The sequence below is a fragment of the Polistes canadensis genome, unplaced genomic scaffold (genome assembly GCF_001313835.1).
Source record: "Polistes canadensis isolate GaletaPanama2010 unplaced genomic scaffold, ASM131383v1 scaffold_47, whole genome shotgun sequence".
Classification (NCBI taxonomy): Eukaryota; Metazoa; Arthropoda; class Insecta; order Hymenoptera; family Vespidae; genus Polistes; species Polistes canadensis.
In genome coordinates, this window is record NW_014569594.1 from 568236 (window position 1) to 583121 (window position 14886).

The 14886-nt window shown below is 36.4% G+C and overlaps 1 protein-coding gene across 1 annotated transcript in view; it reads right to left on the reverse strand.

Moving 5' to 3' along the window:
- LOC106785247 overlaps positions 1-5164 on the reverse strand; it is a 328039-nt gene extending 322875 nt beyond the window's left edge. The window contains exon 1 of the mRNA XM_014745530.1: positions 876-5164. Coding sequence (XP_014601016.1) covers positions 876-4148 — 3273 coding nt within the window. The 5' untranslated portion in view covers positions 4149-5164. The remainder of the gene's footprint in view (positions 1-875) is intronic.
- Between the last annotated feature and the right edge of the window lie 9722 nt (positions 5165-14886).

Below are 14886 nucleotides of genomic sequence, written 5' to 3' on the forward strand. Positions count from 1 at the left end.
TCTTTAATTAATGGAATTATTTTCAAAGATGTGGTCCTATAACGGAGGAGAGAAGGATAACTTTTACGGTATATTAATCCTCCTATCGATCGAATTAAAGAAAATTGAGGAAAAGTAAAGTAAAATAAGTATCCCCTATATATATTCGATCGTATCGTCACAAAATCTGCCATTCTCGATTCGAAACACGTAGAACGAGCGAGCAAGCAAGCAAGCAAGCGAGTGAGCAGTCGGACCACCTACCTCCCATCCCTCCTACCCTGCTCATCTCGTTTTATAGGCGCGACAGACTCGAGATGCGAAGAGAGTCGGTCTGGTTTGAAAGTAAAGTGAAAGATACACAGGGCTCGTAACGAAGTTTTCAAAGACAACATCGAGTCTGATATCTAACGAGTTCATTCCACTCGACTGCTGCCAGCAAAAATGTTGAGCGAAGATCTCCCCGTCTAACAGCACGCAACGAACGACGCGACATTCTCTTTGGTATTTTTTTTCTTTTTTTTTTTAACTTTACTTTTATGTTGAAATTATCTGGAATGGTATGGAGAGAAAAGAAAAGAAAAAAAGAGCAAAGATAAGGACAACAAAATATTTCTTAAGGTATGCGTTCAACATTCTCGACGTAGATGCTCGTATTTTTTGTTTTTTTTTTTTTTTTTTATTATTTCCAGTAAAATTCGATCGATAGCATAAACTAATGAAACAAAAATTTGACTTCCTTTTTTGAAAGGATTCTATGCAACAAAGTTTGATTAATAAAAAGAAGTAAAGAATAAATTTGCTATCAAATTGGAGTGGAGTTAATCTGTAACTAACCGACGGACGCATGCCTTTTATGTTTGTATTTTTTAATTTCTTTTTTTTTTTTTTATTACCTCTGCTTCCGGAGACTGCACGGTCAAGGACTGTCTGGGTGGCTTCTCCGGAGGAACTTTCTTGAGAGTCCCAGTGAAGGTGCTCGTCGTAGTGGCACCAACACCACCTCCACCACCACCACCACCACCACCAACACCACCGACATTTCCACTAACTCCAACTGTACTGCCAACAACTCCGCTGGCCGATGTCGCAGATGCACCATCGTGACTGTCGATTTGACAATGAAGTCGATGAAACTGCGAGAACGAACCGCGCGACGTGTCTGCACGATCGAACTGGGGGAGACAAGGAAGTGGCATCTGCGACATGTTAGGTATTTGAATGGAATTCGGATCATTGACGTCGTGTTGGATACGCGGAGATAGTTTCTCACAAACGGACGACGGGCAAGCTTGAAGGCTCGAGCTTTGCGGATATGTGGTGGTCAATAAACTGTGATGGTGACTATGCACTGCCTGATGTTGGTTCTGTGACAAAGAGGTTGTCTTGTCCAAATGGTCTTGATGATTACATAGTGGACTCATTTGTATTTGGTGTACGTCATTTCCAATGGCGTGCTGTTGAATTTCTGTAGCCTGTCGTTGAATCTTATCGCTACCAATTTGATTCTGCGTTTGCAAACTTTGCAATCGTGCCTGCAAGTCGCTCTGCTGATGCTGAAATTGTGCGACCTTATCCAAAATCTGATTTTGATTTTGTAGGCATTGCAGTTTGGCCTGGAGGTCGCTTTGTTGACGCTCGAATTGGCTTAGTTTTTCCGAGATTAAATCGAGACTTTGCTGATTGTGTAATTGTTGTTGTTGAGCTTGTAGGGTATCCGATTTTTCGCATTGTGAATCGAGCTGACTCTGCAAACATTCCGTTTGACTTTTGCTGTGAGTTAACAAACTCGACGATATATTATGACTCTTTCTGTGACTGTGTATTATGTGATCGACTTGATCGCTTTGCTTGGTAGAATTCGAATCTCCGAAATCAGTGACCACTGTCAATACGGTTTTGGTGTCTAATTTAGCTTCGCTTAAAGCTGGATATTGATGACAAAGATTTGGACTGGCTCTCTGCGACGAGACGGTACTTGCAGTGCCTGGACCAAGATTAGCTACGGAACCACTGATCGGTTGATCGTCAAAATCTTTTCGAGACAATTCCATGTGTTTCGTTAGATCCGCGCTTACATGTCGCAAATGACGACGCTGTTCCATTATAGTACTTTGACTGATATTCGGCAAAGGTTGAAAAGCCGATTGCGACATTCTAGTTTCTTTACGTTCTTCCGATGGATGCAACGATCGTGATTCTCTTCTCTCCTCGGACTGATTACGAGATCGCGGACTAGTAGAAAATATTTGATTTTGCATCATGCTCCTTTCTAATTCCTGACGTTGCCTTTGTTCGGCCCACATTGCAAGTTCCTGTCTGGTCTTTTCGAAATTTTGATTAACAAACGAAGGACTCTTTTGATTCGCTCGATCGGCGGAATTATCACGAATCGGAACAAAAGGCATGGGTGATCTTCTCACGTCTTCCACTCTCTTACCTTCCAAATTCATCGGTGATCTTCTATGTTCTTCGAAATAATCCGATCGTCTACTTTCTTGCGGTATGACGACTCTTTGATTTGGGCTTACGTTACCCCAATCTACTTTTCTATCCGTGGCAACGCTTTTTCGATTTTCCTGTCTCGCATCGAACGCCATAGGTGAGACGCGCAAGCTAGCGTCCAATCTTCTCTGATCTGTCGGAAATACTTGCGTTCCCTCGACTCTTTTCGGTTCAATAACCGTCGATGGTTTTCTCGATTGTACGGTCATATCTTGATTTCCATCTGCCGGGAACGTAAAAGTGATGGTATCGTTGCGTCTCTGGAAACTCGTAGTAACGTCTACGGATATGGACTTTCTGTGCTCAGATTTCGAAACATATAAACCACACTCCGTACTGATATTATCTGCGACCTTTTCCCTAACCGTTTGGTCTCCGTTCGCGTCAACGTAGAGACCATCCTGTCTTGTTCTAGGATTTTGGTTTATCGTTGTCAGATATCTCCTTTCTTGCGTCTCACCCGCAGCGATTTGCGATCCTTGAACGATAATCGCACCCTCGCTACGATGAATCTGATCTTGGGGAGGATTTTGCGATTCGTATTTAACTTTTTGCAATGCTGGTACGTCAACGCTAGCTGATTTTCTGTGGCCGGTATCGTGAGTGATCTTAGAATTTCCACGTGGCGGTACCATAGGTTTCGGTCCGCGATTTGGCCGTTCAGTCGTAGAGATCGCTATTCCGTGAGCGACATTTTGAGCGATTGGTTGAATGATCGGTTGAGTTTGATATTGACTCAATTCTTGAGTGAATCTCTGTGGATTGGGCGATTGTTGGCCAAATTGTTGAGTTTGATAGATGCCTGCGTGAGGATTGTACGGGACCGCGTTCATAACAGTTTGAGGGTACTGACTATATGGATATTGGGGTTGACTACTAAATTGTGTATATCCGGGTGGTTGAGGTACTACCACGCCAGCAAAATAGGGTGGCTGTGGACTGGCCGACTGAGAGGGTATCTGTGTTCCGTGCTGGACAGTAACGTACTGACTTTGACTCGCGAATATCGGATTGGCAACCGTGCTCTGACCATACAATGCTGGATCTCTGTACGTAATGTCTCTGGTCACGTAACCAGCCCTCTCCGCGTATTGAGCTTGCTGAGGATATATCTGCGAGCGAACATCAAATTGACCACGTATTTGTGGATATTGACTTTGCTCATAATCCGGGGCAAATTGAGGATGAGCTTGTACGGGGACGGTTTGCGTGCTAGTTTGAGAAACGTGTTGGACTCTATCAGCGTTCGTTTTTTCTACGGTATATTGCTGAGGTGGTAGCTGACCCGTCTGAGGATGTCTATCTTCCGGTACCCCCACAACCGATTGCCTTCTTCCAGACGGATATTGTCCGGTCTGTTGATCTTGTTGTTGCTGCTGCTGTTGCGGCTGCTGCTGTTGAACTTGCTGTTGCGATTGTTGCTGTTGTTGATCTTGATTCTGCACAGTCGTTTGTCCCTGCTGTTGATTTCTCTCTTGCGAAAATCGTTCGTATTCCAACGTTCGATTCTCAAAACCATTGGAAAGATCTTGCTTCGTTGTATCCGTCGGTGGATCGGCCCGGCCATTTTGATTACAATCTGTCTGTTGATTTTCCATCGTCTGTCCGTTTTGATTACTTTGACCCTGTGATCCAGTTAGACCTCCTGATCCAGACTGTGACATAGCGGCGGCCCCCACCGACGGTCTTCCGCCGATGTAGCCGAGGATTCGCCCTAACCCACACACCGTGACGTCTTCTTCGCTTCCCTCTTTGGAAAACTTAGACGTCGATGACGAATCGAATCGGCGACGATCTTTCGTGCCACCTAAACGTCAGAAGATCGGTGCGAGGCATGTAAACGTCGATACCCCGCCGTCTGATTTAATTTTAATAATATTTTCGGTACGACGCCGAAGATCCTCTTTTCTTAATCGAAACAGTTTTCTTGATTTTTCGATCCAAATGTCCCAACGATCTCCTCCCTTCTATTTTCCCAAAACTATTCGTTTTCCTTTAATTTTTCTTCCTCTCTCTTTTTCCTCTATGACTTTCGTTTAATGTGATATTCGTCGTCGACGTCTTACTTTTTCCACCACCTCCCCGTCGAGTGACAAATTGGATAATAACTTTAGAATCTCGTAATTGTTTACGAACCACTATTCTCTTTCTGCTTGATTTAATTTCAAATCGTATCGAGCTTTTATTCACCGTTTTTCTCACGTATTTTTATTCCTCAAGACTCGTTATAAGAATTTTCCTCTCTAAATTTTCACCGTGACAATGACGTAATTTAATAAGCTCGTTGTCATTCGTCTGGATAAGATAGATCATCACTTTTTATAACGTTTATGAATATATTTATTTACATATATGATGTATTAATGACATATTATATTATATTATATATTATATCAGATAAATAATATCGAAAGGATTTTGATTGTTCGATAAATCGATGTAAATTCTTCGAAAATTCAAAATTCGTTTAATTTCAAACTTTGATCCTTATTTGTTTCGGATTTTATTTCTTTGCCCATATCTTCTCGCGCGAGACTTTTGATTAAACGTTTAAATCCATCAAATACAACAGATCTCTACGATATCGAGGATCATTTGAAATATTGTATATATCTAAAGTAGCGTGTAAGTTTTGACAGTTGATATCCTCAGTGGCCGTTGATGCAAGTTTCCCCAAGGGCGATCTGTAAAAATATAATATCTCCGTTTGCTGACTCAGCGACGTCTTACACGTCTCGCACTTTTTGAAACGTGGTAATCCAACGAACGTGCATACGATATAAAATGGATAAAAGTTAGAGAAAAATTGTCTCCAACTAGAGGTTAGTTCAAACGCATCAAAGTTCAACAAAACTACAAGTACCGCGAAAAGTTTTGAGTTTAAACGGTAAGCAACGTGAAAATTTAGTGTTCCTGCGGTTTTACACCGGACGAAATATTCGCGTTCGGACGAATCGATAAACTGACTGTTCGACCTCGAAACTGTCGACATTTGGAGAGTAATCTTTTTGCACTTAAACACCGTAATGGCTTTCTGTTAGAACACATACTCATAAGCCTGCTTTACGCTGACGCAAACGCTCACTTTCAGAGAGAGAGAGGGAGAGAGAGAAAGAGAGAGAGAGATATTCGGCCACTTTTGCGTTTATACAGTTTGCTCGTTCGTATGTTCGTTCAAAACGACAGTCAAATCATTTCGTACTGCTTATACGGTCTGTGACATATATCATACGCCATTAACATTTAATCGTCGCATTTATTGAAATTCTGTTCGTTTTCCCATTCGTACATTTCTACTTGTCTACGTTGAAATCCTCGAATTGATAAGCAATAAAAATATTTTTTCTTTCGAACAATTGAAACGTGAAATTCAATGCAATAGAAATGATGATAGTTCATTTAAATAATAGATAAGTAAAAACCTTACTTATTTGATATTTACAAAAATAATGAACCAATCGAGGAATTCCATAGTACAGGAAGGGATAATAATTCGTTCGACGTGAAAATCATAATATTTAACCTTTAGTTAACCGCGTCAATGGTTGCTTTTTTCCTTTTTTTTAGGACAATAAAAGTATTGTTGCAATCCATCGTTGATACAGAGATGATAAAAAGCGGATGAGTTAAAAAAAAAAGAGAAGGAGGAGGAGGAGGGAGTACGAGTTAGAAAAAACCGCGATAGCGGAGAAACGATCAATCCCCGTTCATCGGAACAAGAGAATTGTTTTCAACGTTTTGTGAAATATATATATATATATATATATTAGTAATAACTTTAATTTCTCCTAGGGAAAAGCTATTTTTCATCACAGCTAACTTTTTACCACTGATGAAATACGCGACTTCCTAACCCTCGATTTATCTAAACTAAAAACAACTTCTTGGTAAGGAACTATCGGCGAATTCATGCTAACATTTTCACAGGATTTACGGATAGAGATCGTTGGTAATCCGTTTAGCAACGTGAACTGATCTCTTATGCGTAATCTAGTCTCCTGTAGTAGTTAAAGTGCGATCCAGTGGAAGCGTCGCGTTTAACGTCTGTCACGAACGAGCTATTATCTGCACGGGGGAAAAAAAAAATAAACTATTTTCTGTGCCCTTTGATTCGTTTTCTACATGTCACGTATTATTTTCCTTTTTGTTTTTTGTAATCGTAAAACATCTTCCCTCTCGGTGAAGAAAGGAGGTACAGATAAAACGAGACAAAGTGCGTAAAAATACTTTCTTTCTTTCTTTTTTTTTTTTGTTTTTTTTTCATATTTTTTTGTTTTTTTCATATTTTTTTATTTTTACGTTTCTAACCATCCCACTCGCGTTGCAACCCTGTGGTATATCTCTGTAAGTTTTGCAACATCCTGCTCGTAAAAACGGGATTTATCTGCGTGGCAACTGGAGCACGTGCTTTCCCATATCGCGGAAAAAAAGAATTAATACCCACTTCTTCTCTATTAGAACAGTTACTCGGTTAAAATCGTTTTCCTACTGTGATTTTTTTTTTTTTTTTTATATATATTTCCATTATTATTATTATGATTATTATTATCATAGTTGTGTTTTCGTATAATCCACGAATCGATAGCATTAACATTTATGTACGATAACCATATTTATTTAAATCTATAAACGTTATGTATATATACGTATGTGATTAGAAATCGTTTCACATTCAAGCAATTCGTTCGTTCCCCGATGCAATTAATTACAAACAAGGGAGAATATCTCGTCGATACAAACCGAGAAACCCGATTGACCCATTTAACGTGTACAATTATTTAGTTACTTCTATATGTTGACGTATATTTTAGTTCCACTTTTATATATATATATTTTTTTTTTTTTTCATTTCTTTTATAGACAATGCATGTACAATACGTGCATGGTAATGGACAAATAAATAGCAACATTATTTATTTATTTATTGGAAATAGAAAGAGAGAGAAAGAGAGAGAGAAAAAAAAAAGAGAACGTATAGAGGATTAAATTAATTCGATTAAAAGGTTAATCGCGGTGAATTTGAATACGTACAATTTTCATGGCAAGCAAGCAAGCAGAGATTAAATATAATTCGAAAATTATTTATTCCAATTAAGTTTTACCGAAACAAATATTGTGAACGTTTAATTAAATAAACCCCTGGCGAATTGAAGAGTTTTGATAATATGTCGGAAAAAGAAAAAAAAAAACTAAAAATTAGTTTGATCGCGAAAGAAAGAAAAAATAGAAAAAAGGAAAAATAGAATTGTTTGTTATATCGGGCCTAAAACTTTTCTCAATCTGTCAACGGTTATATTCGCGTAATTTGATTTAACTTGGGACCGTTCAATTTGAAGAAACAGACAATATAACGACAGGAAATTACAAAACTTATAGACCAATCGTATTTATTTGAAAGTTAAGTTTTTCCCTTTGGGAAAGGGAAAGATGAGATAAAAGGTTAAGAGAGAGAGAGAGAAAGAGAGAAAGAGAGTTGAGAACCAATAAACCATCAGGAAACTACTCCTCGAAGATAACTCGGAAAATTTCGTTGGAAGACTACCAGGTCGGTTTTATGATCGTTCATACGTACTATGTTGAACGTGTTCGTACATATACTCACATTTCCAAGTCTTATACGGAAATACGCTAAGCGTACCGTCCACAGAATGCTTTGATCGAGTATACGGGTGATACGTTCTTCGTTCGGAATCTGGAACGAGTCCATACACGTGCTTCTCAACCACCGACATTGCAGAAAGAAGAGAAACAGAGAGAGAGAGAGAGAGAGGAGAGAGAGAAAGAAAGAATTCTACTTTCATAACGTTTCTTTCTCATTGCAATATCAATCGTCAATCCATTCAAAGTAAAACCTACGCGTTCAACGAACTTACTATAATAAAAAAATAAATATAGAAATGCACTCGTACATCGGATAGGTGGTAGGTAGAGACACGTATATTACAGGGTATGTCAAATGCAAAAAATTTCATTTAAAAATGAGTATTAATCTATTAAGAGAATTGCATTAATTTGTGTTATTATTTAGTGATATAAATTTGTGATTACAATGTTGTTAAATCCTTTTTACGATTATCACCAATTATATCCGGCATCTGTTCGGTATCTAACGACATCTGCAGAATTAGAAAACACAAAAGAAAATGAGTTCTTGACACGTAGTAAAGTATCTTTGTCTTGCAAGTACACACTTGGAATTCTAAAAATACGAAAGAATCTTTATGTATACGATGTGAACTAATGGTATGACGACCCATTAATTAGTAGAGTACTGATGGTTAATTAAGAGTTTAAAAAAAAAAAAGCATCGACACTCGTGATACCTGTGAAAAGAAGAAATTGTAGAATGTAAATGTTCGATAAAGTGACCTTTGGGACATCCTGTATTTTTACACATACGTATATACAGATCGTATGTATATAAATATGTATGTCTCTCAGGTATAGAAAGAACCGAAGGAAAAGACAAAGATATTTTCTACGTCCAAGATTCCTCCACGACGATTTGTTACAGTCCACCTTTCTTTACTATGCATTCATTTTTATTTGTCACCTTTTATTAGTCTCGCAACATCACGACCCCTTTTTCCATTTTTACGATTTCAAAATGTCACTTTTTCTATGCGAACATTTTTCTTCGTAAAAATGAAAAAAAAAAAAAAGAAAAGAAATACTCCAAATGTTTTTCCAATTTCGTTTTGGATAAGTGATACTTTTAGAATGATTAAACGTGTTTTCGTATCGATTAGATTCTATCTCTCTCAACAGCATATTCGTTGATCGCATAAATAATAGATACAATTTAAATACGTTTTTGTTGCATTTCTCATTTCACCAATGCATTCGCTAATTACGCTTTAACCACTGAAACTATACGCTATTCTCTGTTTCTTATCAAATACGAAGATGTACTTACGTGGTGAAACGCGTATTGATCTTGTTACGAAGTCATGGAATTCTACCTTCCCTATCTTGCGTAGAATTCTATAAATCTGAGAGTACTATCGTTCCATACTATCATTTGTCGTATATGTATTTGTGTATCTGTATTTACGCGTCCTATGTTTATGAAAGTATCCACTCGAGTATTTTATGCAACGTATGATATCGTCGTAAATGAATAAATAATAATAATAATAATAATAATAATAATGTCAAACATTTCATATAAATTTAATTAAAACGAAATATACAAAGAATGTTTATGCGAACATGTTTTCTCGTAAATATCAATGAATTCGTAAAATAACTTGTTCGATCGTATTTAATGCACGACGAGGAACGCTTTTTAATAGTTATTATATCGATCAAAATAAAACGTTCATTGAATTAAATATACGAGCACATAATAACGGAAAGTATTGATCCAGAAAATGAAAGCAAAAGGAAAAAAAAAGAAGCATATCTCTTTTATTCGAAGAATAAAAACACAGGAAGGTAGAAAATGTAGGAGAAAGGGGAAAAAAATAACGAGAAAGAGAAAGAGAGAACGCAGCATTCGAGTGAATATTATCGAAAGATAAATAAACTTTTTAATTTAAATTAATTATGTTAATTTCTTTCTCGTTTCTCGTTCGTCTACATTAGTTGGATTCTTATTGGACGTTTGTTAATCGTTAAAAAAGAAGAAATCTTTTAATATGGAAGAAAAACGATATCGTTTGTAAAAGTTACTCATTGACATTTGTATTTAAGCTGATTTTTTTGAACAGAAAATACGACACGCGAGTACTTATGTTATGTATTACATATATATATATATATATATATATATATATATATATATATGTATACGGGGATTACTTTACTCGCGTGAAATTTGTTTCATCGTTACGCGTTGAAAATAGATTCAAAGAGTATCGTATATCATAAAGGGGGTATCGTAAGAGGGCATGAGGAGGAAAAGCATATCAAATGTCGCAAGAGGACACTAGGATCGTAGTACAAACTAAAAGCCTCCGGGAAAGATCCGATTTAATCGGATCGTAATATTTCGTCGTGGGGTTAATCGAATCCCGTAGTGGTCCGATTGGCGCACGACCAAGAGTTTAAACTGGTACTCTCGTATGGCTGTGAACGATAGGAAGATCGATTAAAATCGATTACAAAATAAGAGGAACCCGGGGGAGAAAAAAGAAAAAAGGAAAAAAAAGAAGAAGAAGAAGAAGAGGAAGAAGAGGAAACTCGATGAAAAGATGGGAGGAAATATAGGTGGAGCATTAATTGCCAATCGATTCTTCGTAAAACGAGACGAAAAATTGACGCTTTAGGGGGATGCCATCTGGAGCACTTGTCAGATTTTAATTTCCCTATACTGTGAATTTTAAATTTACGACAAATCGAAAAACGAACTATTGTTCGTTGGTTGGACGTTGCTTGGTATTATTGAAGTTTCACGATAGGAGGAGAGTTAATATTCGTGCGTTATCTATCGCCAACGTGTGTAACCCTTCGTTCTCGAGACTGAAAAGGTGAAAGATAGAGAGAGAGAGAGAATACGACCAGATCGTCATATTCTCTAAAGTGGAACGAAAATTCCAAACCTTTGGAATTTCTACAGACCGCATAGAGAGGTCCGTTGATAATAACGATATCGTTCGTAGTCTCTCCTCCGACCTTTACGACAAGGCTGATTTTTATTTCGACTTTACACCAGATGCGGTTTGTTTCTATTCTCTTTATCAGTTTCCACGCGAACAGGTATGGTATGTACGATACCGTATTATAGCGATAAGTATAAATGTAGGAAATGTGTTATTGTTACGAGATCATTGACATCGGTCTGGTTAGTATCTGATCTTTCTAACTTTTGAGGATAGAACAAGATCTAGGAATGAAACGATCCTGTTACATGATAGAACGAAAGAGATACTTTGAAAATGATAAGTAACTTTTAGATTGATTATATCTAACTCTATCTAAGCCGAAATTATGTAGAATAAAATTATTTTAGTATTAATTGCACAAAGTACAAGATATCATGTTTCTGCTTATACATTTTTGCCTTATCTCAAGAAGAAAAGAAAATGTTGTATCTCGCATCCCCCTTTTCCTTTTAAGATAAAACATTTCTTAAAAAATGATATTTGACAAAATACGCTAAATCATGTTTTATTTTTGTTTTCTTTCTCATACGCGTGACGCTCATTTAAATAATTATAAACTTAACTCCAGATCGTTAAAAACAAAACTTTAACGTGGATATTTAGATGAAGAAAAACAAACAAACAAACAAACAAGGGATCAAATAATGAGTTCGGAGTCTGTCACAAAACGATGCGCTTATTATTTTTATCTCGTGGCGAGATACATCGTTAGTTAGCTTATTGTTAGTTGCATTCTAATTTCCATATTTATCAAGCCGTTGTTGGAAGTTTCTTCGTTTAAACTTAGTTGCACCAGTCGAAAGTTCGACTATCAGAACCGGAGGAGAAGCTTCGTACCGAAAACTATCGTCCCTGTTTTGTTGTCTGGGTAAAAAAAAGAAAAAAAAAAAAAAACTGGGGTAAGAAAATATATACGTATAGGAATAAAATCATATTGTGTTCGATCGAATATTTCATCTTTAAAAATACAATCGAGAAACGGTTTATTAAATTCGATGCAATTTCTCTTTGAGACAATTTAATTCTATTTTTCTTCTCTTTATTATTTTTTTTTTTATTTTTGTTTTTTTACTAACGAAAACTCGGTGAAAATTGTACTTGGTTTTCGCATCGACGATATAGATATATCGTTTTTCGTATCGACGCGTATCGACAATAAATAAAAACAAATTTGTATTTCCTCGGAGATAATCGGATTAACAAAAATCGTCGTCAATCGAAATTCGAGAGAGAGAGAGAAAGAGACGATATCTTTATTTTAAATAACAAAAAAATGTATCCCCCCGTCTACACTACATTATTATAATCTACTGCATATTTTCACAATACATCAGTTCAAATTGCTATTTGCACCTAAAGTGAATCTCATTTATAGAGAAATTATGCGTTCCTTTGCATTAACTCATTGCACTGATTATACCTTATGCCCTAAACCATTTCCTCAAGCATTCCACCCTCTCCCCCCTCCATCCTCTACAAAGGATAACGAACCATGAAAGATTAATTCAAAGTTAGCTCGTTTCAATGAAGTTCTCTTATCCATAGCTATGGAAATTCTACCATTCGTTAAAAATCCCACGTTTATTTACCATCAACGATACGATAAGTTGTCTTTACGGTCGATTAAAAATGGCGAAACAGCAACAAATTGCAATGGAAATAACGGTAAACTTTAACGCGATGTAAAGGAATAAAAAAAAAGAAAATAATAAATCAACTAACGTGGAACGAAAAGGAGGGATGGGGGAATAGAGAAGAAGGAGAAAGGGTGGAAGGGTGGGAGGGAGGGGGGTTGAGAAGAAGGTAAGGAAACATTGTATCTCTTTTAAAAATTTTCCCCATAATGTTAAAGCGTTCCCTAAGCGTCATAATAAATGAAGCGAACGGGCGCAGACTACGAAACCTCTTGGCTTGATGAGGAAGTAAAAGCGGGATGGGAGGGAAGAAAAGAAAAGCAAAGAAAAAAAAAAAAGGAAAGAAAAGAAAAGAAAAGAAAGAGAAAGAAAGAGAAGAAAATGTCTTTCGCGTTGGAAGAAATGCGACAGATGGAAATTAGAATGCTGGAAGCTTCCAGGCGAACGAGAGAGACGATGGAAATTTGTAGGAAGACAGGAAACGTTTGTTCGTTACTGATTTGCTCGTATATTCGAGAAACGTTTTACAAGAAATGTTTTCCTACAAATGAAAAGTCAAATTACGAAGTAAGAATAATGCATCATCATTCGTTGTATTAATTGCTGTATTAATAACCTCGTTTTAAATGTTTGTTTTATCATTTTCTAAACTAGATGAAGATACGTATAAACTAACAAAAAGGGGATTATTATTTCTCTCCCTCTCTCTCTCTCTTTCTTTCTCTTTCTTTCTCTTTACTTAATAACACGAAGTGTAAATGAATTATTCTAGAAATGTTAGCTGGATTATGGCATAATGATGAAACTTTAAAACGCTTCTACCAGTGTTGAGACTATTTTCTTCTTGGTGTAGATGTTAGAGATATAGTAAAGTGTATGTTATAGTAAGATGTCTTTTAAAACTAAGATCTCCCTAAGCGAGGTAATAAATGAAGAGGATGCGTGAATACTGTGAAGCTCTAGGATCACGAACGGAGATATGTGTTTTAAGATAAGGGAAATACTCATTAATATAAACACAACCCTAATCGCTAATATATCATCCCATCTTTCTTTTCTCTCTCTCTTCCTCTCTTTTTTATTCCATCATTGAAAACAATCTTTCAGAAAAAAAATAAGGAAGAAAGAAAAAGTTTTATATTTTTAACGCAACCCTGAGGGGTAACCTAATCGCTAATAAATCATCATTTTTGTTTACTTCTGTCCCTTACATTGAAAAAAAAGAAGCAACGATTTTTCAAGAAAACGAAAATTTTCTTCTCCTTTTTCTTTCTTTTATTTTTTTTTTCTTTTTCTTCTTCTTTATGCAAAAAAGGGTGGCCATAAATCGTATTGAATATTGAATGTTACACGAGATCTAATACATCAACGTGCAGTTCTAGCTTTAAAGAAGGAATGAAGGATTTTCTTCTATCATGGAGAAGGTTTTAAATCTTCTAAAACAAACGGCTGGTTGGATGAGTAAATGAAGATCCCAGCGAATGAGAAATACGAATGCTCGGCTTACACCGAATCGTTTTGCTAAAAGAAACGGAACGACTGATCGATATAGAAAGAGGGTAAACGTTTACGTAAGTTGATTTAGTTTTGCCTGGGAAATAAGTTGATCGTGATAGTTTTTTTTTTCTACTTCTATTCTTCTTTTTCATCTCTTTCTCTCTCTCTCTCTCTCTTTTCCTATGATATTTCATTTCAGTCTATTCGTGTGAAATACGTGTGTGTGTGTGTGTGTGTGTTCCGACAATATCATTCGCGTTCACCATAAAGAAGAAAATTAAGGAGAAATTTCTCAAATAATTCAACGATATTGAATTGAACTCATTTCTAATATAAATAAGAACCACATTGACGTTTTATCAAATGTGCAAGTATTATACATTAATTAGTCTCCAATTGGATTTATTATCAATTCAGTTTATGAAGTAAAACTTCTTAAGCAAACGGTAACTATGAAATTTGATGAAACGAGAGACATGGAAAGAGAAGGAACAAAGAAGCAGAAGAAAGAGAGAGAAAGAGAGAGTCATCACTGTGCAGGAACATTAAAACAAATATACCTTTGGTTAAACAATTATATAAAAATTAAGAAAATGTGATAATCTAAACGTTTTAGTCTTAAATTTGATTGATTAGGTGGATTATTCACTTTATACACATGCGCA